This window comes from Pleurodeles waltl, chromosome 7 (genome assembly GCF_031143425.1).
Source record: "Pleurodeles waltl isolate 20211129_DDA chromosome 7, aPleWal1.hap1.20221129, whole genome shotgun sequence".
NCBI classification, from domain to species: Eukaryota; Metazoa; Chordata; class Amphibia; order Caudata; family Salamandridae; genus Pleurodeles; species Pleurodeles waltl.
Window position 1 is genome coordinate 632,290,952 of NC_090446.1, and position 22,011 is coordinate 632,312,962.

At 40.8% G+C, this 22,011-nt stretch overlaps 1 protein-coding gene across 4 annotated transcripts in view; it reads right to left on the reverse strand.

The window, feature by feature from the left end:
- The window catches only part of HTR4 (5-hydroxytryptamine receptor 4), a 1,500,331-nt gene that overhangs the window by 615,256 nt on the left and 863,064 nt on the right, over positions 1-22,011 (reverse strand). For all 4 annotated transcript variants that reach the window (XM_069244600.1, XM_069244598.1, XM_069244601.1 and 1 more), the window contains exon 6: positions 16,461-17,029. In XM_069244600.1, the coding sequence (XP_069100701.1) occupies positions 16,461-17,029 (569 nt within the window). The remainder of the gene's footprint in view (positions 1-16,460; positions 17,030-22,011) is intronic.

Here is a 22,011-nt window from a genome sequence, read left to right on the forward strand (position 1 = left end):
AGGCTGTATTAAAAATGAGAACAGAACATTTCATATTACGATCTACTTATGAATCAGGTCCGGGCACTTTCAGAATGTTAAAAGGTGAGGAGCTGGCTGGTATATTTCTCTGGGAAAAGTGGCAACCCTATAGTAAGCCAAGACCAATGTTACTGGCAGAGTGTGCCAAAAATTAAAATATTGCGCATATATTGTCAAGAGCGGTATCTTTGTATGTTATGCACGTACCATAAAAGTAAAGGGGCATCACAAGTAATTTTGATATGGGTTCTGATTCTGACTCAGTCCTCACTGTTAGAAATGCTAGCCACCCCCAAAGTTTGGGCCTAGTTGCGCCCCTGACTAACAGTTGTGCGGTATCACACGGCTGTTTCTTCCTAAAGTTGTAAAGAGGACCATTTCTCAAAAGGAATGTAGTCTAGTGCGTAGCTGAGCATGGGATAAATCTTATATGCAACATTTCCGACAAATAATTAAATTGTCTTCTTCCAGAAGCTACGTAAAATGTATTCAGAACACTAATATGTGTAAGAATCCCACTTCCTAAGTGAGTAAGGCGCACTTTACAATCCAAATTCTGGGAGAACACTCTTTTAAGCAATGTGTCCTCCAATTTTCCAGGAAAAAGGACAACACTCTTTCCTTCGCCTCAAGACTTTCGTTTACATATATTACAATTTGAAACGTTCTGCCTGGCATAGATATTCAGGGCACTCAGATTTTGTTGTAAACCAAGAGGAGTTACATCATCAGTGTACCTTATTACTTAAAGACAATATCCAGCACAGACAGGGGAAAGTTTCTTATATCTGAGAACTGGGCTGGTAGATTATGTAAAAAGAGGGAAAAAAGAAGCAGAGCTGGGAACCATCCATGTTTACCCCATTTCCAGTCTGAACTTTGGAGGTTAGGCCTCAGTTTCCGCCCATCAACACTCTGCACCAAGTCCAGGAGTGGAGAGCTATTATCACTCTCAGTAAATTCCACAGAATTCCCAGTCCCAATAGCTTTTTCCAAAGAGTAGGCCCGTCTACTTTATTAAAGGTTTTGGAGCAGTCAATAAAAGCAGTACACAAAGTCTGTGACTTACCAACAACATATTTGTCAATTAGAGTGTGTAAGATCTCAATATTATCTGTAACAGAGGTTTTGGGATGGAATTCAGCTCGTTATATTATCCTTTTAGTAAAGGCCCATTCTTGAAGTTGTTCTAAAATGCTTGCAGGGAAGGTTTTCCCTGTTGCATCTAGGAGAGCGATCTGGCAGAAATTGCTGGGTAGGCAGCGTGAACCTTTCTTTTATAGAAGAATATGATGCCAACCTTCGGGCAATTTGAGACCTGACCAGTTATAATGCAGTACTTGAAAAGAGGAGTTAAAAATTCCCCCATGCCTCAGGGTCCCTTTCTAAAGCTTTTACTAGAAATCAGACGAGACCCATTGCTGAAAAAGCCCTTGCTTTTTTTTTTAACTTTGCACTTACTAATTATCAGATGGGAAGGGTACTCTGCAATATTACTTGCTGTCTGAGTAACAAATGACACTGTTCGATTGATTTCACTTGTTGCATTTTACCTATAATGATGCAACAGGTAATCGATCCTGACTGGTCCAGGGATAGAAACAATAGATACGGCCTTTCCGGTACTGCAATGGGTAGCAATCAGAGACCATAACCATTTGGTATGAGGCCCCCTGCTGTAAGTCAATCCAATGTTTACATTTCTCTTTGATTTAAGGACCACTTAGCATGATTCATTCCTTGAAGAGGAAGAATTTTCACAGTGAGAAATGATGCAAATAAGTCATACATAGCTATTATGTAATCTAGAATTGAAGCAACAAGTTTTACTCTTCCTATGGGCGATGCTGGAATATCTCCCATTCATTATTACTGCATTAGTTCTCAGGAGAGATTTAAAAAGAAGTCCCCCACCAGTATCTGATTTGATTTTAGTGGGGAAGGAGGCCAGGCTTTTTCTATCTCTTTATCCCTAAATCAATTTAGTAAAGCACTTGAGATTTTTGCATTAAAATCCCCGAACAGATGTATGTTGCAATTGATTCCTTCTTTTGGAATAGAATCTACCAAATCAAATAGTTGACTCATGGTTTTATTGTTTTGCTGTCGGGGAATATTAGCACTGAAAAGGAGAAAAGATATACATTGCTTACGTGGAACATTAGAGAGAGTTATTCTGATACGTTGTAAGTTGTTTGATGGTAGGGTGAGGATCTCGAATTCCCAATAATAGTCGGTAAATAATAGGATAGCAAGGTCTCCTTTTTTGCATGACATTTTGATAAAGATTCAACAGGAATATATATCATATTACAGTCAACCATGTCAAAACTAAGTGATCAGCAATTTCATACATATTAAAACTGTCCTCAATCTATTAATAAATCAGTTAGTTCTATTATTGCAGGATGCAACTTATTTGACTAATCAGTTTTGATAAACAAGTTAACTAGTAAAATATTACAGCTGAATATCCAACAATGAAAGCAGCACAGAAGTTAAACAGTAGATCAAATGCCATAACTAGTCCCCATCTGATTACCCTAACTTAAATAGCAAATTAGTCCTCTTTGCCACATGAGCAGTAAACAAGTAAAGTGCTAGTACAATAAGCACAATCATGAAAAATAAAAGAGTGGTCATTCAACTCACACCCACAGAGTCGGACACTTAGAGGGCAAATTAACTTTGGTAGCATTCAATGCGGCTGAACAATGTCATCAGATAAATCTAAATGGATAGATGGATCAGTGGACAGTGCAGGACCCAGCTGTCTGGCCCCTAGCCGACTGAACAAGTTGGATGTAGTAATAACAAACCTTGTCAATAACATATTATGGGTAGTGTTGTTAGGGATTAAGGAGGTAATAATTGCCTTCTGGTATGTACAAACTCCCAATTTATTCCGCTCCCTCCCTAGTCTAGCCCTATGCTCGCTTAGCAGTGCTGGGCAGAGGCATACAACATGTTTGAATGTTTCTTCATATATCATATAGTATGAATCGAGAGTGGAATTTTAAGAGCAAACTTTATTAATAAATATGAGTAGACAAATCATTTATTTAACGTGTACTAAAATAACTTAATTATAGAAACGTGTGCTAGAAAAATGAAACGTACATGTTTGAAATGTTGCTGACATGGTGTCGGCCATCACAATTTCTATGTGAATAATAAATAACTGTGAAAACGCATTCATAACTATTTATATTGACAAAAGATAATTAATATTGATGATCAAAACTAAGGATCTGAAATTATTATTGACTAATTAAATAATGTACTAAATATGATTCTTCATGTATTAGCATTAGTAAAGGGCCTAAGCTTTAGTATTTTTCCACGATAGAGTGTTTGAGATGTTATGCTGACAATTGAAATTCTTTTGTAAACTTTGTTTATTAACCAACTTATTGAAAAGCTTGCAGTGGAAACCTACTGCTTGTTCTACTCTGCTAATTCTGTACTTCCTTGTGATAATAATTGAAAGTTTTAACAATGGGCTTTAGTTTCTGGCAGGAAGTAATTTTCGTTAGTGTCATTTTCTGTGCTGTTTTCTACAATGTTAATACTCTGCGGAAACTGCAGACCGGAGAGGAGTGTCAACATGGGTCTATCTTGGAGAAGAATGACAAAAAGTTACAATCCGGAGAAGAAGTGAAATTCAATTGGATGCTCACTATCACACTTCATAGTCTTCCACAATAGAAGTATAGCTAGTGATTTGTGGGACCATAATTTAGCAGTTTCAGATGATGTCGTTCAGTTTGCAGTTTTACAGTTGATGAGAAGAAGAAGTGTTGTTATGTTTATAATTCTAATAGTTCAGAGCATGATGCTGATTACTGAAGACCTGCTGTTCCTGTGCTCTGCTGATGAAGACTCTGCTTATTGCTGTCTCATTTAGGAGAGGTATTACCAATGTGCATTTGTTTTCCTTTTACAGGTTTTCCCTTAGAAATCCAACTGCATATTTTTGCTAGTCCCATAGTCAGATGTTTTCCAAATTAATTTTTGTCTTATTTTTTATTTTTGCATGTCACAAAGCCTAGCCCCACGTGTGTTTCGAATTAGAATTTGATAGCAAGGATACCTGACACAGTAATTAAATTGAATGATTAAACATTGATTATAACTGATTCAACTGCACAACAAATGAGGTCTGTTACTTTTTCTCAAATAATGATGTTGTTATTCTGTATAATTCTTTTGGAGTGTTTAATGGTGATTGCATTAATTTCATAAGGAGTCTTTAAACAATTTGGACAGCCTATGTTGTTTCTGTATTGCTATCATTTGGTTTTGAGTATTATTTATGTGACTTTGGCATTGTTAATATAAGAGCAATAAAACTTTGCTAAATTGATGTGGTGATTCATGGCCAAATAGGTCAGGGTGGGTGTAAATTACTGACTCTTTATTACATTTGGGTTGTTGTTTATGGCTATTGGTTCTTATTGTTGAATTTGGTAATAAAATATTACTCCTGTCTGAGTCAAAATATTCGAGTCGACCTCGGAGGTTAGTAGACGTCACTGGCCTATTTACTTGTTGCCTAGCCTAATTTAGGAGGTCACACATCCACGAAGGTCTAGTAGAGAAGTAATTCTTTTCTCAGATAATCCAGCAACATTCCAGGATATTATTTTAAAACTGTTCCTAAAATGGGAGTTTGAAAGATTTCTCAGCTTTCTTTTCATTGTTTGCACTTGGTAACCAGGACCAAGGACTCCCATCATTTCCACCTAAAGCAGATTGAGGACTCTGGCTTCTAATTTGTCTACCATCTGGACTAAGGCACATAGTAAGAGAATCTGCGTAAGCCTTAGAATAGGAACGATTAGTTGTGAATTTTGAAAAAACATGATTAGGAAATACAATGTTGGAGATAAAACAATGGGAGCTCATCAAGAATAAATGAGGAATTCTGCAATGTCATAACTATGTATAAGTAAGATTTTGCTTTCCCTTAAAATTATCAAGGGAATTAGGTTCGACCAGAATTTACACAAGCAATGGAGAGGTCTTGTTTTTCCGGAAAGTAAATTCTACCGAAGAAAGTGTTTGATATTGGGGGAATATATGCAGAACCAAGTAGCCTTTGTCTATTCAAAGGACTGTTGTCAATTGGAAAAAGTTATCTTATTGCAGTTACTGAAGAACACTGAGGAGGAGGAGCTTCTTCTAGTCCTATACTTGTTTTCACAGAAATAGTGTCACCAAGAAGCTATCTGCAAAAATGCAATTTCCTTCCTGACAAGGTCTAAATTCTAAGATATGTGAGTTTGAGGGTCGACCAGTGACATCTGCGGTAACAATAGTGAGGGATTGGGGGACATCCGAAGATTGGTCAATCCTTTCTTCTACACAGGTGGAGGGTTGAATTTCGCTGCTTCCATTGCTATTAACCTTTAAATTGAATCTTAGTGATTTGTGTTTTTTAGTATTTCAAAACTTTGGGTTTTTCTTATTTCATATTCTTTTTGAGGACAACTTATCAATTAAGGACTTCATTGGAATTGACCCTATTTCTAGTCTATCAGTTTATCAAACATTCTTAGCCATCGAAGATGTATGCTTTTTAAAAATGGACAGCATGAAGAAACAGTAGTTTGTAGGAGAATACATAGGTATTTAAGAAGCCACAACGTTTGCAGAGAGAAAAGTGCCTCAAGCTTTAATATTATCCTTTCTTTTAACTTTCAAGTATGCTTTTCCTTTTTGAGAAGCCCAAATAAAACTCTTATCTTGAGTGGTAGTTTCCTTCTCATGACACTGTGTTTTACTTATAGATCCTATTTCCTCAATGGTCTTAGGGGAAAAGGAGGCCACTAATTGCTGAGTGAGAAAATTTAATTTTTCTTTTAAGGCATTCAGGATATGATCTGAGTCAACCATCGATTTTTCAAAGTGCTGCATCATTGACTCCAGGATTCTTTAGGGGCCATGGAAAGAATTGCAAAAAATCATGTAATCTCCAGAGAGATGATAAGAAGCATTCAGAGGGAAATCAGTCGAACAGGAGAGGACATCTGTTTGAGTTGGATCATCAGATAGGGTGCTATTAAATAATTTTAGGGTTTCTTTTTTGGGGTTTTTATGTGTAGTTATGTTCTTCTTGCCAAGTGTAAGCAAACTCAAATATATGTCTGAAAGGGTTACGGACAGGGGAAGATCTTCATCGATTTTCTTAGCAGTCTTAGCATGACAGTTACATAATAATGATTGTAATACTTGCCTTTTTGTTCAGGAGTGACAATAGTGGTAAGCTTATGAGTTGAGAGGCTGGTTCAGTACTGTCTTTCCTGTGCTGCCATGCTTCGTTTTCATCCAAAGATTTTCATATTGAGAAGAAAACTGGGATAGTAGGGAGGTCATCAAGAGTACCCATATATACAGGTTTCGTATGCCTTCCTTTTGTTCTAAAGGCCACAGGTTGCCTTTTTACTTGAAAGGAACAATTTGTGAGCTTCTTAACCATCATGGCAGTGAGCGTACTTAGTGACAAACACAAAAGCTTACCTCTACCTTCAGGTCCAATGGCCGCCACCACCACCCATAGGGGTTAGATGCTGATGTGGTGGTCTCTTGATGTAAATGGAGAAGCAAACAAATAGGGAAGGGGATAAGCAGTTATAGGAAAAAGATGAGGCTTGAGTCAGAGTTCAGCTCCTGTTATCCTCAGTAGAGAAGAAGACCAAGTGAGAGGCTGTTGCAGAGAGAAGTACAACTTCTATAGGGGATTCAAGACATTGTACCCACAAGAGAGTTCTGACATGGGCCAAATGTTGGCTCTTAGTACCCGCGTGCAGACTCTCTTGGGACCTCCGAGCGGTGAGCTACTAGTCCAGGACCATTTACCAGCCTCCTTGGCTCCCTGAGGGGAGACCCGTTTGCAGATGATAAGACTAGCACCTGCAGGATCAGGAGAACAGGAGGAAACAGAGGGTACGATGAGGTGTGAAAATCAGCAGCACAACACATGCCACTGACTGACTCGGAAGTGTCAGGAAAAACTGCAGAACTGACTCCCTTCCCCTCCCTGTTACCTTCGCCTCCTTTGCCTCCTTCGCTCAATGCAACTGAGCAGGAATCCGGTGGATCCAAAGGGGCCTAAAATTGCCATAAGATCTGACCCAATAATTGTTCCAAGTGGATGAGCAGCGTTGAAAAACAAATGCAAAAGTATAGCGAGAGTATATGAAAAAAGAACCTCCGCTCGAAAAGCCAATGTGCTGTTTACTGCTTCCTGTTTCCTGCTGCTTCTGGCCGCTTCCTATGGGTGGGCATGAGCACAGCCCGGCTAAGAGATAACTGCATCTTTAAAACACTGCAAGTTTTAGTTACATTTTGTATTCAGTTTTTACTATGTGCTATGTAAAAGATTACCATGAGCGTATTTACACTCACAGAAAGACATACATGGTATTTGTGCAAAGCGTTTTTAGATGTGCATACTTTACATAGAACAAAAGCCTGGGAATGTCAAGAACACTTTAACATCTCTCTTTGTGAAGTCACACTGAAGGGGGTTTCTCAGTTTCTGTTGATAGGCTGCTGGCAGTTAGGTTTAATGTTTCAGCTCTGCTGCCTATTACCTTCCAAGGTTCAGTGCTAAGCCACATGACATACAATGCTGCATCAGTTGTCCTATTGGCTGTAATGCAAGCAAGGAAAATAACTGGCCCTCAACCCCTCATGGGACAGTAAAAGACATCCATAACAGTGGTACAGTGGGCTCCTTAAAACCCTTGGCTAGAGGACCATTGCATCTGCTACATTTATGATAGGTTCATTCCAGACCCTTGTGTTAAGAACCGAAACATAGGTGGAATGCTTTGCAGGAGCTGACCTGCAACCCTGTATAGCTCAAGAATAGCCCGTGAAATCAGTGTCTGCTAGGTTACCCCCTCTATTTTATTCCAGCAAACCTTATGGAAATCTCTTCTGCAGGCTCAAATCTCATTGATGGCCTGGAATCTCCTTTGTCGTATTTGATGACCCTATCATGAAGGTTTTGTTGCATTGTATACCCTGGAAGCTTGGGTCTGTGTTTGTATGTCTGCCTAGGCCCAACTCAGCCTTCATCATTCTTGTCAACAATACTGGTTTGGAAGATGGATAAGTGTTTTTCATCAAACGTACCACCTATAGAATTAATGGAGTAATCAACTACTTTTGGGAAAGCTGAAGGTTGTGCCTATTAATAGGTAAAGACAGCTAGTTGAGCAGGAAGAGAAATTGCAACAATTCTCTGAAATTCAAAGATGTATGGCAGCAGTCTCTGGAACTACTGACCAACAACACCACTCACTACATTCATATGTTTGCTTTTGTAGATGTGTGATAGTGACTGAAATATGGGGCAAAGTGATCAAAGGTCATTTGTATATTTCTCCAAAGGTCATCTGTTTCAAACGCCAGAGCCTTTCCTCTCATCTGCATCCATAGTCAAACATTGTGATTTCTTATAATGTCCTCTTTGTGCCAAAGCCATGTGACGTCATATCCATGGTGTCATCAATATGCTGATAGGCGTGTTTTAAATCTGCAAAACTCCTACCTCTTTCTGGTCAGAAACTGTAGGCAGTGCGACTGCTCGGACTTATTTAATCAATCTGCTACACTAAGGCCCTGACCGCCAGGGCCACGGGCAACGGAAGCACCGCCAACAGGCTGGCGGTGCTTCAGTGCCCATTCTGACCGCGGCGGTAAAGCCGCGGTCAGAAAAGGGGATCCAGCGGTTTCCCCCCGGATTTCCCCTAGCTGGGCTGAACCTCCATGGCGGCGCTGCAAGCAGCGCCGCCATGGGGATTCCGACCCCCTTCCCGCCAGCCTGTTTCTGGCGGTTTTGACCGCCAGGAACAGGATGGCGGGAACGGGTGTTGTGGGGCCCCTGGGGGCCCCAGCATGATTTTCACTGTCTGCATAGCAGACAGTGAAAATCGCGACGGGTGCAACTGCACCCGTCGCACCCCTGCAACACCGCCGGCTCCATTCGGAGCCGGCCTCTGTGTTGCAGGGCCTTTCCTGCTGGGCCGGCGGGCGCTCCCTTGGCGGGCGCCCCCCCGGCCCAGCGGGAAAGTCAGAATGGCCTCCGCGGTCTTCTGACCACGGAGCGGCCATTTGGCGGTTCCCGCCAGGCGGACGGCATCCGCCGCCCACCCGGGTCAGAATGACCCCCTAAGTCTGTCTCTTCTAAGCCATGAAATGCCCCGTGTTTGTCATGTTCACCTCTGCTTCGATTTCTCAATTTGGCACAGTGACATAGTGGTTCAGAAAGCCACTAATGGAAATTCCACCTATTGAATGATATATAGAATTATAGATGGATGTTTTTCACTGAAGGGCTCTGCGGTATATCAAATAGACAATGGGAGCAAAGCACAAGTTCTCTGATGCCACTCAGAACACCAAGGTAAAATACATCCCTGTAATTCACTTTTTACCCATTTCTAATTTTATGTTATGCATGACACCTAATATTATCTGCTTTCAACTGCTACTTAGGGCACAGGAATAATGGGGGAGCCATACATATCATGACCACTCCTTACTGACCCAAATGTGAAAAATAAATACCTTACGTGCCATCAGTAACAAGAACCCAGCACCTTCTTTGTGTTTCTTCCCCCTCTTACAGCTGTTCTTTCTGATTTCAGTCAAAGCAGTCGAGCTGTGCTGCACCAACAGGCTCTCAAAGAGACTGTCAACCTGGCCTGGAAGGCCTTGAAATAGCAACAATGGGTAATGAGTTTTGTTATCATCTCTTGCTACATCATAGCAGTGAGTTACAAATATTGTGCAAACTGCAGAGGCTTCCTAAGGGAGCCATGCATACCAGCATGGTTTTCCATATTTTGTCTTTTTAACAGCTAAGCTATCAGTAGGAACAGACAGAGAACAGCTGCCATAGAACCCTGGAGATCCTTTTGGCTTGGAAAGGGTTTGCGGCACATGCCCTTTAGTCATGGTTCACTATGTGATGCCAGATTCTTTCATGTGATTGCTGTTTGAATAGAAAACAGTACAGATGGTCACATATCTCATGCATCTTTAAAAAAATAGAAAACAAGAACTAGGATTTCTGTTACACTCTCCCTCTTCTGGTTTCTGCCCATCCTGGGTTCCCTGGTATTGGATCCCGGGACCACTTATGTTTTCCATGCCTTCTTATTCAACATTCCAGATATGAATGTGTCAACTGTACCATACTACCATTTGGACTTTTTTCTCCCACTGTTTAATGACTTGTCTAAATGAAAAACAGCCACCAGCTTGCTATACCAAATCAAGTGCTCCAAAGCAGAACTGAAGGGTGTGACTTTTAAGAGGCCACACCAAAATACTTTCACTACCATTGTCCTGTAGATGGTAATAACTTTGGAACACTGAAGTTTTAAATTGCTGGCTGCAGAAAGTTACTCTTGTTTTAGCAATATATTGTGAAATAGTGTTGCATAGCCCCTATGCAGGGTCTTCCGGTTCCTCTCTGTAAAAACACTGTTGCCATAGAAATGGAGCCCCTCTTGCCCCTCAACCCGAGTTTATGAGGGCTTTGACAGTGTGTGTTGTTATGCCCTTGACAGAATTGCGTATTTGTGGCAAGCTGGTGAACATGTGTAAGGGAGAGTATAATTTCCATCTCCTCTCCAGGAACACCCCTACTTTCTGGCTTTCAGTTCCAGTCCATCTTGTCCCGATGACTCCTATATCCATGTATAAGCTACTCAAAATAACCCAGGCCTATTCCGATCAACTACTCCTTCTTCTTACTCCACTTTCTGGATACAATATGTAATACTTTTAGTATTTGTAGTTTTCCCAAAAAAGTGAATGAGAAAAATTGAAATCTACCCAAAGCAGTAGAAGAACACTCCATCTAAGGAGCACTGAAGAAGGATACTGAATACACAGAGCTGTTTTTGTCATGTCTGGCTTACATGTGGACTACACAAAGAGGAACTATTCCAAACCACCTACCCTGAAACCAAAGGTTCGCCTCTTATGCAAGTACCCTGCTGGCTGCAATATTTCAACGTTGACTAGTAAGCAGATCACAAAATGTTCATCCTGGAGACCCTGAAAGCGAGAAATACTCCAGAGAATGAGGAATCAAATTATCTTGATTTAGCCTTTAAGGACAGGGATGAGCTGAAAATTACTAAGCTTTTTTCTATTGATGGGCCAATTCTTTTTTTAGTAAAGGCCTAAAGTAACCTGGGGAGGCATAAGTATGATTGTATAAATCAGTATGTTGCTTTTACCATCATATTGTAAAATTTAGACACTGATGGATGGGCACCGGTCCTCTAGGCAGATGAAAGCCATAGTTTCCACCACCGTGCTGCAGGATCATTTTCCCTGTTTAGAGATGCCCACCTGCCTGTGTCATAAAAGGAGCAATGGCTGAAGCGTCTCCTTTCACAGCACTGTAGGTTTGCCAAGCGGGTGACATTTTTAAAGCGACTGCTAGATAAACATTTTTGTTTAGAGAAGGCACTGGACTGGATGGCCCATGTTAGGCACCTGTTACTTAAAACCCTCACGTCTTCACTGACCTCAGACTAGACCTTATCCTAATGTTGAAGCTAATGCTAAGCCTAACTTCAGACCTAAACCTAACCTTACCATTCACCCTAACCATAATAAAGACAAATATTGATGTATATTATTATTCATTGCTTTTAAAAAAGAATTACGTTACATGTAATGTCATTTTCTTTCAAAGTAATCCTCGGACATGGTAATTAGTTAAATTAGGTTTGTTTTCTCTAAGCAAAAATCAAATGGCTGTAACACACATGATGTTTTTTTCCTACAAAAGAGAGGCAATCTGCCTGTGTCGGTGATGTATCATATGATGGTCATTGACACGGAAAATTAGTGAGGATCATCCCACCCTCAATGGAGTAGGATGCCTCTCATTGTGACTTTTTTCCTAACTACAATGGCAGCCCTAACCATTAAGAACTAAGGCTAAACCAAGATACTCAAAAACACAGTGGTTCTTTTTTAAGATATGTGCGTATTCAATGAAGTATAAGCCCAACAGCATAAAGTATACAATGGTAGGATGCCAGTAGAGAAACAGCCACAAACAGTACAGCAATGAGTCACGTCAAACACATATATTCAAATATCAGTCTGGGTATATTGAAACAGGTAATTTTACAAGAGTGTAGAGTGTCCCAGAAAGGACGGAACCCACAACCAAAAAAGTGCTCACCTGGTATATCTTCTGAAAACGCACAAAACAATAGGTTTCCAATATTAAGGAAAACAACCTTAAATACACATATCAGTAGACATCAGAACATACTAGAATACAATGGGCATAGTACATAAAATCTGAGATTGCATTTTTTGATCTCATGATTAAGCATAAGGAAGGGGAAACTTTATACTAGTATATAGAGGAAACCTAAGGAGAGAAATAACTTGCTTTCATACAGTAGCTATCATCCAGGGGCGCTCAGAGATGGCTGGTTTTGAAATGTTGGTTTGGAAAGGTTTTGCATCTACGTAGGAACTGCTCTTTAAAAAAAGGATTATTTCAGGGAGGCTCATTTGTTACAAGACAGGCTTCTCCTCAGGAGATACCCAAAAAGGACTGTAAACATTGCTACGAAGGCGGCCTGGTATTGTACAAGAGAAGAGTTGTTGAGGACAAAAAACAAGATATCAGTAGAAAGACGTGCGTGTGACCACTTTTTGTTCCCAGACTACTAAAGAACCCCATGTTAAAAACCTTTAGTAATGGTGCCCAACTTTCTTGGACTAACTGTAGTTCATTATAGCTTATTAGCAATGCATCACCAAAACATACCACAAAAAACCACAGAGAACCATTGAATAGTGACCTAACCCTATACTTATTTTCTTGAATGGGTATGGCTAGAGATACAAGATCATCACTGTTTTTTGCATTTGTATTGTAGTATTGTTTAATGTATCAAATAAAGAGCTATGTTTCTTAAATGTATACCTCAGGCAGCAAATTTATATTTATTGCATGTGTTATAGTCAACTGTGCTTCTTGCTTGTGACTCAACCTATACATTACTTCCAGTGAAGTCTTTGTAACTTTGAATGCTTGATCAAGCAACGCCAGAATGTAAAGGTAGGCCATCAAAGTTCAAGGTACTGCTAGGTGGATCCCTGCAGCTTACGTAGCTATGTCTGCCATTACTTCTGCTGACATCAACAGACACGGGGATGCCCATCACAACCCTTTGCCACCTCTATTCGTCATAATATGGCCAGAGCTCTTGACTAACTGTAGTATAAATGAGGATCTTCTTCTGACTATGTTTCATATAGTATAGTGGAATCACTGTCTCCACACCACGCTTCTACATCTCACTGCCCAAGGCATCCCCATCCATCACTTCTACCTTCTTTGAGAAAGCTGGTTATGCACAAGTAGCTGCACATGTGTGCTTGAAAGCATGTTCTGCTTGGTTCTGCCTTCACACAATAAGCTAGCTGTGGCCCTTACACAGGGTTTGGTCTTGAGTCCACTAAGCAGTGTGCTCATTCACTCTTAAAGGGTTCTGTTACATGTGGTCAATAACACTCCACACCAATCAGAATAAGTTCACCTTTGTACTTCAAGACAGCCCACAAGTGCAAAGAGCACACATCAATAGTAGGAGCAAGCTACACAAAGCAGTACAGATCATGATATATTTAACATTGCTCATCCCAAGACTTGTGTCAAATCAGAGCAGGAAAGATAATGACTTCCAAATTTAGTGATACATACATAAGTAGTCAAGATTGTCAGAGTTGAAGTTAGTACCTGTAATGAGTCAGGCGAGTTCCTGAGGTAATGAAATCTTCACTTGCAGTGAAACTAACCAGGAGAGATGGTGAATACCAAGCACTACAATATGGAAAGCACTGTAAGAGAATTTGACTGGCTTATTTGGTGAGCACAGGTTTTCTCAACAGGTCGCTTCCTCTGAATTTATAGTAGAACTCAGCAGCCCTGATGGTCCCTTGAAATATTACACTAAATACCACATGGATGCTGAACTTCTGTTTATAGCACAATAAGGAAAGCTGGAACTGTGTGCAGGTTATCTCTGTTGTGCAGGCATCCTAGGCTTGAAAGGATGTGGTTGAAGCATGCATGCTGCTGTGTTCTGCACTAACAGGACCACCTGCCTTCAACTCTCAGTGACCTGTCTATATAGGGAGACCTGTCTATATAGGATCGTTCAATAGTCATATGGGGTCTGTTAAAAAGCCTTTAGCAGTGGTTTTAAATGGTGGTCAATGAAAGACAGTACTTGCAAACTTAGCAGATGGTTGAGGTGAAGAGGTTTGCTGTGAACTAACTAGTTCATATTCTTTGGTGAATCATTTTGCAGCCCACTGCAAATATACTGTTTGCTATACTACCTGTTAGTACATAGTCACATAGCAAATTGCATTCATAGTCACAAACCAGTCAGTGTGCAAATTCACATCAATGGTGTGCAACTGGTAATGGTTCATCTTTCTTGAAGCACTTTGAACCGGGATGAAACCTACCCCTAAAGAAACACTCCTACAGGTTTGAAGTCATAGGCATACCCGCCGCTGCAACAAAATAACTAGGAACTATCCTGAAAGCATCTTTGGAGTGCTGACAATCTTCATTGTGCATAGGGATTGCTGGATAGAATAAAAGTAAGGTGTTTTCTTCCAATTGGCGCACCACTGAGTCTATGAATGAAGATGTATTAGCAGCTATTGCAAGCATCACTGGATTTGAATTTTTAAATGTAATCGAATAGCTGTTAGTATATCCAAACAATTATATTTGTTAGGATTTAAGTTTGATGTTCTTTAATACATACAACTCTAATTAAGCTAATTACCATTTAGAGGATTATTTTTAAAGCAAATTACATTCCATTTAATGTAATTATTTTAAATGTAATGAATAATAATCTACATTAATATTTGTCTTTATTATGGTTATAGTGAATGCTAAGGTTAGTTTTAGGTCTGAAGTTGGGCTTAGCATTAGCTTCAACATTAGCATAAGTTCTAGTTTGAGGCTGAGGTCAGTAAAGAAGTGATGGTTTTTAAGTAAAGGGTGCCTTAAATGGGCCATCCAGGTCAGCCCTTATTTTGAGGCAGTAAATGCCAGTGGGGGGAATCGTCAATTTTTTTAGGGAGCTTCTGTTTCTGCATCAGACATTTACGGCCAAATTTACAAGGCCCTAGAGCCTCCTTGCACCACGCTAGCATGATTTTTTTAAGCTAATGTGGCTCAAGGAGGCATTTTTCGCAGCGTCATATTTATAAAATGCATGTGTTGCAACACTTTGCGACCCCTTGAGTCACATTTGGCTTGCGTCAGGCATGATGAAAGCAAGGGGAGTGTTCCAGCATTAGGAGGCCTGCAAAAATGGCGCAGTGAAATCTACGAGATTTCACTGCGCCATTTGTGGCGTCATTTTTAATCCCTGCTCAAAGCAGGCATTATAGTGAAGCAACCATTGTAATCAATTAGCCTCCTTTCATTTTGCTGAACTAGTGTCATAATTTTTGACGCTAGGTCAGCAAAGCACCACAATAGCATCAAATATTTTGACGCTATTGGCCTAACATGCGCCATAGTGCGCCGTATTGTAATTACGCCACAAACATGGTGCTGTTAGGTGGGGCAGGGGCGACGCAAGAAAACTGGCGCATCGCCTCTGATGTGCTAGTTTCTTGTAAATATACCCCTTAGTGAGAGAGGGAAAAACAAAGCAAAAAGACAGAGGAAGAGAAAGATCAAAAAACCGTCATAGAAGTAGAAAGCAGGAACCTGCAAGTATGATAAAAAAGGATCAGGGAGCATCTGATAGTGGATTAACGAGGCATAAGGTAGTTTCACGGCTTATCAGTCTTGGTATTGGGCGGACCAACGTTTAAGACATTTAATTGCACCACTGCTTCAGTGCAGTGGTTCGGGCACCATCACTCATTGTTATACAACAAAAGCACTTATATAGTGAATAATGTCACAATAGTTATCCGAACCCAACTTGACATAATTAAACAAAGCAACAATCTGGAATTCCAATTGTCAGTGATTGTTAGTGATTCAGGGCTGGACTAACAGAACTTTTTCTTAGGAATAACAGTTTTAGATATATGCAGTTAAAGCAACGAGTTCAAAGTACGAGTATTTAGAAGTATCAGTGGTTAAAGTAATGAAGTTTACCCTTCTACATCTAATTATAACACTGTTCATAAGTAACCAGACCAAAGCGAATAATTTGACTGCTATACACTCTATCTGTTGATGTCTTACTAATGAAGTACTTAAAATAGTAAACAACCTCAGTGATTCACAGCACCTCTTTACCTACTCTCCAAGCAGCATGCACTCCTGGAGCTCCTAACGAAAGACCTCATGCCCTGCCAGTGACTGCCTCTCCGAGGCGACTTACCTCAGCACGTGTGTTGACCCATTGATGGTGGTCGTGGAGCAGGGCACAGTCTGGCCCAGGATGGAGGGCCTCCGGTACCGCTCGTCCCCACAGCACAAGATGATCAAAAAGGCACGTCTGAAGGATTTGTTCAAGAAGGCATAGAGGAAAGGGTTCAATCCCGAGTTGATGTAGCCCAGCCACAGGAAGGCAGTCCACAGCTGTCCAGGCACGCTGTAGTTTATGAAGGGGTCTACAACATTGGTGACAAAGAATGGGGCCCAGCACAAGCAGAAGCAGCCCATGATGATGCACAGGGTCTTGGCAGCTTTGGTTTCAGTCTTCATGCGGTGGGTGTTGTGCTGGTCAGGGTGGTGGTGTCGGTGGTCAGCGGGAGCACCAGCCCGCTGGAGCATGCCGATCTGCCGTGCGTGTTCTCGAGCGGTGATGTAAATGCGGTAATAGGCCAGCACCATGAGGAAGAATGGAATATAGAAGGCCACAACAGAACAGGTGATAGCGTAGGGCTTGTTGACCATGAAGATGCAGTTTGTTGAGTTGGACTCTTTGTTATGCTTCCTCTTGTTTATCTGGAAAGGAGACAGAACAATGTGAGTCGATACACTGTTCACTTAAGTAAAAAACGGATTGATAGTTTTGGTAAGCTTAGAGTTGACATTGGAGAGTTTGGCACTGAAGTGGGCACTGGAAAGCTGTACTGGAAGAAAAGTCACTTACAAAATCTATTTTCTTTTAGACATCATTCTTTGTATCAGATCTAGGTCATGTATACAAAATATTGTTTGCAAAAACAGAGCAATGTACCATGGCCTTGTACGTTTTTAATAAAGTACATGTGCCCTAGGCTATTCAAATACAGCATACACATTTATTAATTTTACTGTTTATATATTGTGTACCACACTGACATGTGGCTTAGGGCTACATCACAGCACTACATATTAGTGGATCAGGTCTCAGACTGGTCATGGGTGCATGTCTGCATGCAATGGAGACTGGAGAGCTCATATCACTCTTCCTTCTGGGGAGTTTCACAAGGTGATCTGAGAGCAGGTTGGGGCCAGGTCCATTCTTATGGGGGTAATTCTGGTTAGGGTACCTACCTGGAAAACATTTTCTTATTTTTTTAAGGGTACAAAGCTGGAAAATCATTTAGTGGGGAGGTTCAAATGAGTCTTAAAATTGTGTCACCTGTATTCTAATATTGGTCCCATGTGGATTCTTCCTTTCGAATTTGGACTGCCTGATTAATTATTTGTTGCAGTGTCTGGAAGGAGTGGGCACAGTTGACTGCCACATTCCAGAGAAATCTGTGCCGTTACCCATGAAGGCTTTGTACATGGGGTACTGTTAAGTTTATCCTTCATGCTTTGGTAATATGTGATCTGTTCCCTATGGCTCTGACATCAACTCACCAACTGGATATTCTAGCCTAAGGTTTGACTATATCTTTCCTTAGTGTTGCAATATAGACACATTTACAGTAGTGCTGTGATGGTACAGGTGCTATTGTGATTTATGTTATGTAGCTTGGCTGTTACAGTGGACAAACTCCATGAGCAGCCTGAATTGGAAGCTGTTTTTACCACTGCTTTGATATCCTGATCTAAATAAATAACTGAATCAAACTAGGCACCACTTTTGTTTTTACTATTTACACTTGTAGCAGGCCCGCCAGAAGCTTCATTGGTTGACATCTGAACAGAAATGTAGTCTCTGCTGTTTGAGCTATCATCTCAGACATTATCCATACAGACATTCATGGTTTTCATACATTCCAAATTAGAGGTTGTGCTTTAGACATTTCGTGATCTTGGTAGTCACCCTGAATTTTTCTCAATAATATGAGCCGCCTCATCAACAAACATTTGGAGTTATCCCTTGTGCTGCGCAATCAAATTATCAGAAGGCTATTTGTGAATGTTGCATAGAAAGGAATAGGTGAGATTTGTGCAGGGCTCTGCATACGATGATCTTAGTGGCTTTAGTAGTGGTGCTGATTCTAACTTGTTGACTAAGGTCAGGTAGGAAAGACCAGATCGATTGTAGAGCTGCTTTTCTGATCCAGCTCCTGACTGCAGACAGCCCAACTGGAGCTCTTGGTCAACTGTATCTTATGCAGACAAGAGGTCGAGCAAGACTTTGACTTTAGACTGATCTGTACACAGAGATGACATGAGGTGCTTCTTTAACCCAATGGCATCTCAATGCTGTTGGCAAGTCACAACCCTGTCCAGTGGTCATGAAATACGATCTGATTCTTCAAGAAGTTATAAAGTTGTAGCCTATATTTAGATGATCTTGTTGGGAAGCAGTAGGTTGGAGAACTACAGTATTAAGTAATACTTGGTATTCTTTTAGTCTGCTATCATAGTTTCAACAACAAGGTTACTGTAAGGCTTTGCTTTAGTGAAGTGAAGGGGACAATCAGCAGCACTGGTTTATCCAGTGCCACGGTGTACACTGCATTTTGGGTGAAAACTGATGAAAAGGGAACAACTGACACGTTGCAAGTCTGATTCTTTCTGTTACTTGCTATGAATAACTTGCTTAGTATGAATGTAACGAGTAAGCTGTGTTTTATTACAGGTTGATTAGGAAATGGGGAATCATATTGGTAGTTATAAATGTCCATGTGTATTTAGTTTGCCTTAGCAATGAAAAAGTTGAGAAGGAGTTTGCAGCATTTGGTAGTAGCTGTTAGTACACTTTTCAGTCTGAGAAAGCTCCATTATTTGATTTGCCTCCGCTAAGATGTTTTGCATAGTAGATTGTTTTAGTATTTCAAAGGTCCCTTTGATAGCCACAGATAGATGCATTTTTAATGCAGTAGGTTTGTATTGCTCTTTTGGTTGTATGACTAAATATTCAGGCAGTGGAGTAACAAAAAGGTGGGCTCCATGCAAGAAATGCCACAGGGACCCCAACACTCACATCAGTAGGGGCCGAGCCCCGCAGTGTGGGTAAGCATGCCGCCCCCCTGCAATGCGGTAGAATACGGGGGCCTCTGTTACACCCCTGTATCAAGGACAACAATATTGCAGTAGTTATATTGGTTCATAAATATGATCATCAAAAACACTGAATTTACGTTAGAGTGTTCTTACTATTTGGTAATTACTTTTCAAATGTGGTCACCTAGCAATGCCATCCATGTAGGTAACTCTTTGTTATGTCTTTATCAATTCTAGCATGACAAAGGCAGTTACCCGTATGTCACCTTCCAATGGGTTGTAGTATCAAGCTGCATGATGTAAAAACAAAGCTAATTGAATGTAACACTTACAGTTAGTATATACCTCTGTAGCTTGTACAATGGCTACTGAAAATATGAAAATATGTGACCTTGAGAATGGTTTTATATATAATCCGTCAGCAGTGTGACTACCAGCTGAATGCAATACTGTCTAATTTTCACTTATTCTGCAATGAAGCAGCAGTACTGATGTAGGGTGTATCACTTTGTTTCTTTTATGATGGCCCATTACATAGTCATCAGGGCCTAATAATCCAGACCAGCTTCACTGCCTAACTTCTTTGTGCAATGGTCTAATCTGTCTAACCAAACCAACCTGCCTAATGTCACCAAATTCAACTGCTCATCCAACCCACTGCAACTGCTAAACACAGTTAATTCCTCCAACAGCCCCAAAGTGGGGATAAATAGGAGCGCATCCTTTCTCTCCACAACACGCATAAATAATTATTTGGATACCTGTGCCCTCTACAGCGCTCCCGTGGTGCATCGAGGACATTCACATCTATTAAGTGCAAACAAGTCGAGCTTCTGGTGTGTGACTCTCTGGAGCACTTGTCTGAGTCTATATTTTATACTTGGTGCATTACTGAATCTCACTCTCCATGATCACTTCTACACGCTGTGAACATGGCAGACCAAAAAGACCATGAAACCATTAAAGAGAAGGAGAGCAAGAGTGACCTGAAGAGATTTAAATATGAATCTTCAGTTCCTGAATCACCTATCAAAGACAAACATGACAATCACCCCACCCTGGAAGCGATCCTTAAAAAACTAAACAATGTCGATGTTTTTCTATACGAAACCAGAATCAGATGTAAAATAACTCTTTACCTGTGCTCAGGTTGGGTGTCGGATATTGCCTGCTCTGCTGCAATTTCCAAAAAGAATGGTGTTACCCTGATTTCCACACATTTGGTCTTTCAATTATTTAATCAGAACCAGATAATTATGGCATATGCCTGTTAACAGGTCTCCAGAATAGCACTACAGAATTATAAGCAGTAAACGTTTATCCCCCCACCATAGACAGCCCCGAATTCTGGGACAACCTATCTGCTAAGCTCTCACTTCTCACCCTCAATGCATGGATTATCCTTGGGTTCAAAGTTTCTACACCAAACTATACACACCCTTTGTCAATACTCCCAAAGACACTTATCGGGAATTCCTTCACAACCTCCCCACTTAGCAAATCGCTAATACCGAAAAACTGTCCTTAACCAGTCTAATTACCAGAGATGAGTTCAGTCTCGCCATAGAAAGCATACATCTGGTAAAGCACGGGGATAAGATGGTCTTCCAATTGACTTCTACAAAACTTTTGCCCCTACAATCATAGACCCATTGAAGTTGGACCTGTCTCATTTCACAACTTCTGGCTCTGTGTCAGGATCTGCATCTGAGGCCACCATTTTGGTTATCCCCAAGGATGGAAAACAAAACTCCGACACTAAATATTCCAGGCCCATATTCCTTATAACATGGAGGTAAAGATATGCACAAAAATCCTCACAAACCACCTCACCCCCTTGGTACTGAAACTGGTCCATCCTCCCCCAAACAGGCTTTATCAATTGACACCTGGCGAGTGACAACCTTCACCTCTTCTCCCATGTAATCAAAAAATCCTCCAGTCCACTCTCCCCTCTAGCCACAGCCATACCCTACAGGAAGAGAAGGCTTTTAACAAAGTGACCATGGCTTTATAATCTAATCCCACTGCTAGAATTTTATCCCACTCTTTTACACTACAAGAGGGTATCTGCCAAGGCTCCCCAATCCCCTCCATTATTCCTACTGGTCATTGATCCTAGCCTAATAATGTGAAATGATTCCCCTGATATCACAGGCATGCCATTCAGGGACATCCCATATAAAACGGCTGATTATGCACATCGCATTTTGATATTCTCAAAATCCCCAAACATAGCCATTCATGCAATAGTAAATATTGTTAACCACTTTTCTATCTTCTCTGGTTACACCTTAAACTGAATCAAAACAGAGATCCTTCCCCTAAATGTCATTGCAGTCCTTCGACTAATGGCGCCTCCAAGTTTGAATGCAAACCTGTTGTTAACTATCTCTGCACCTGGTTCTGCAATGACCTTCCTGAATCTGACTCCATCTACGAAAACAAGACATTGACTAAAATAAAGGACTTGCTGTTGCATGGTCATCCAAACATATTTGGTGCTGGGGCAGACTCAAAACCATCAAAATGAAGCTATCCCCCTCTGATTAATTTTCTGTCTAGTATGATCCCAGACCGCCTATCCCAAGAATACT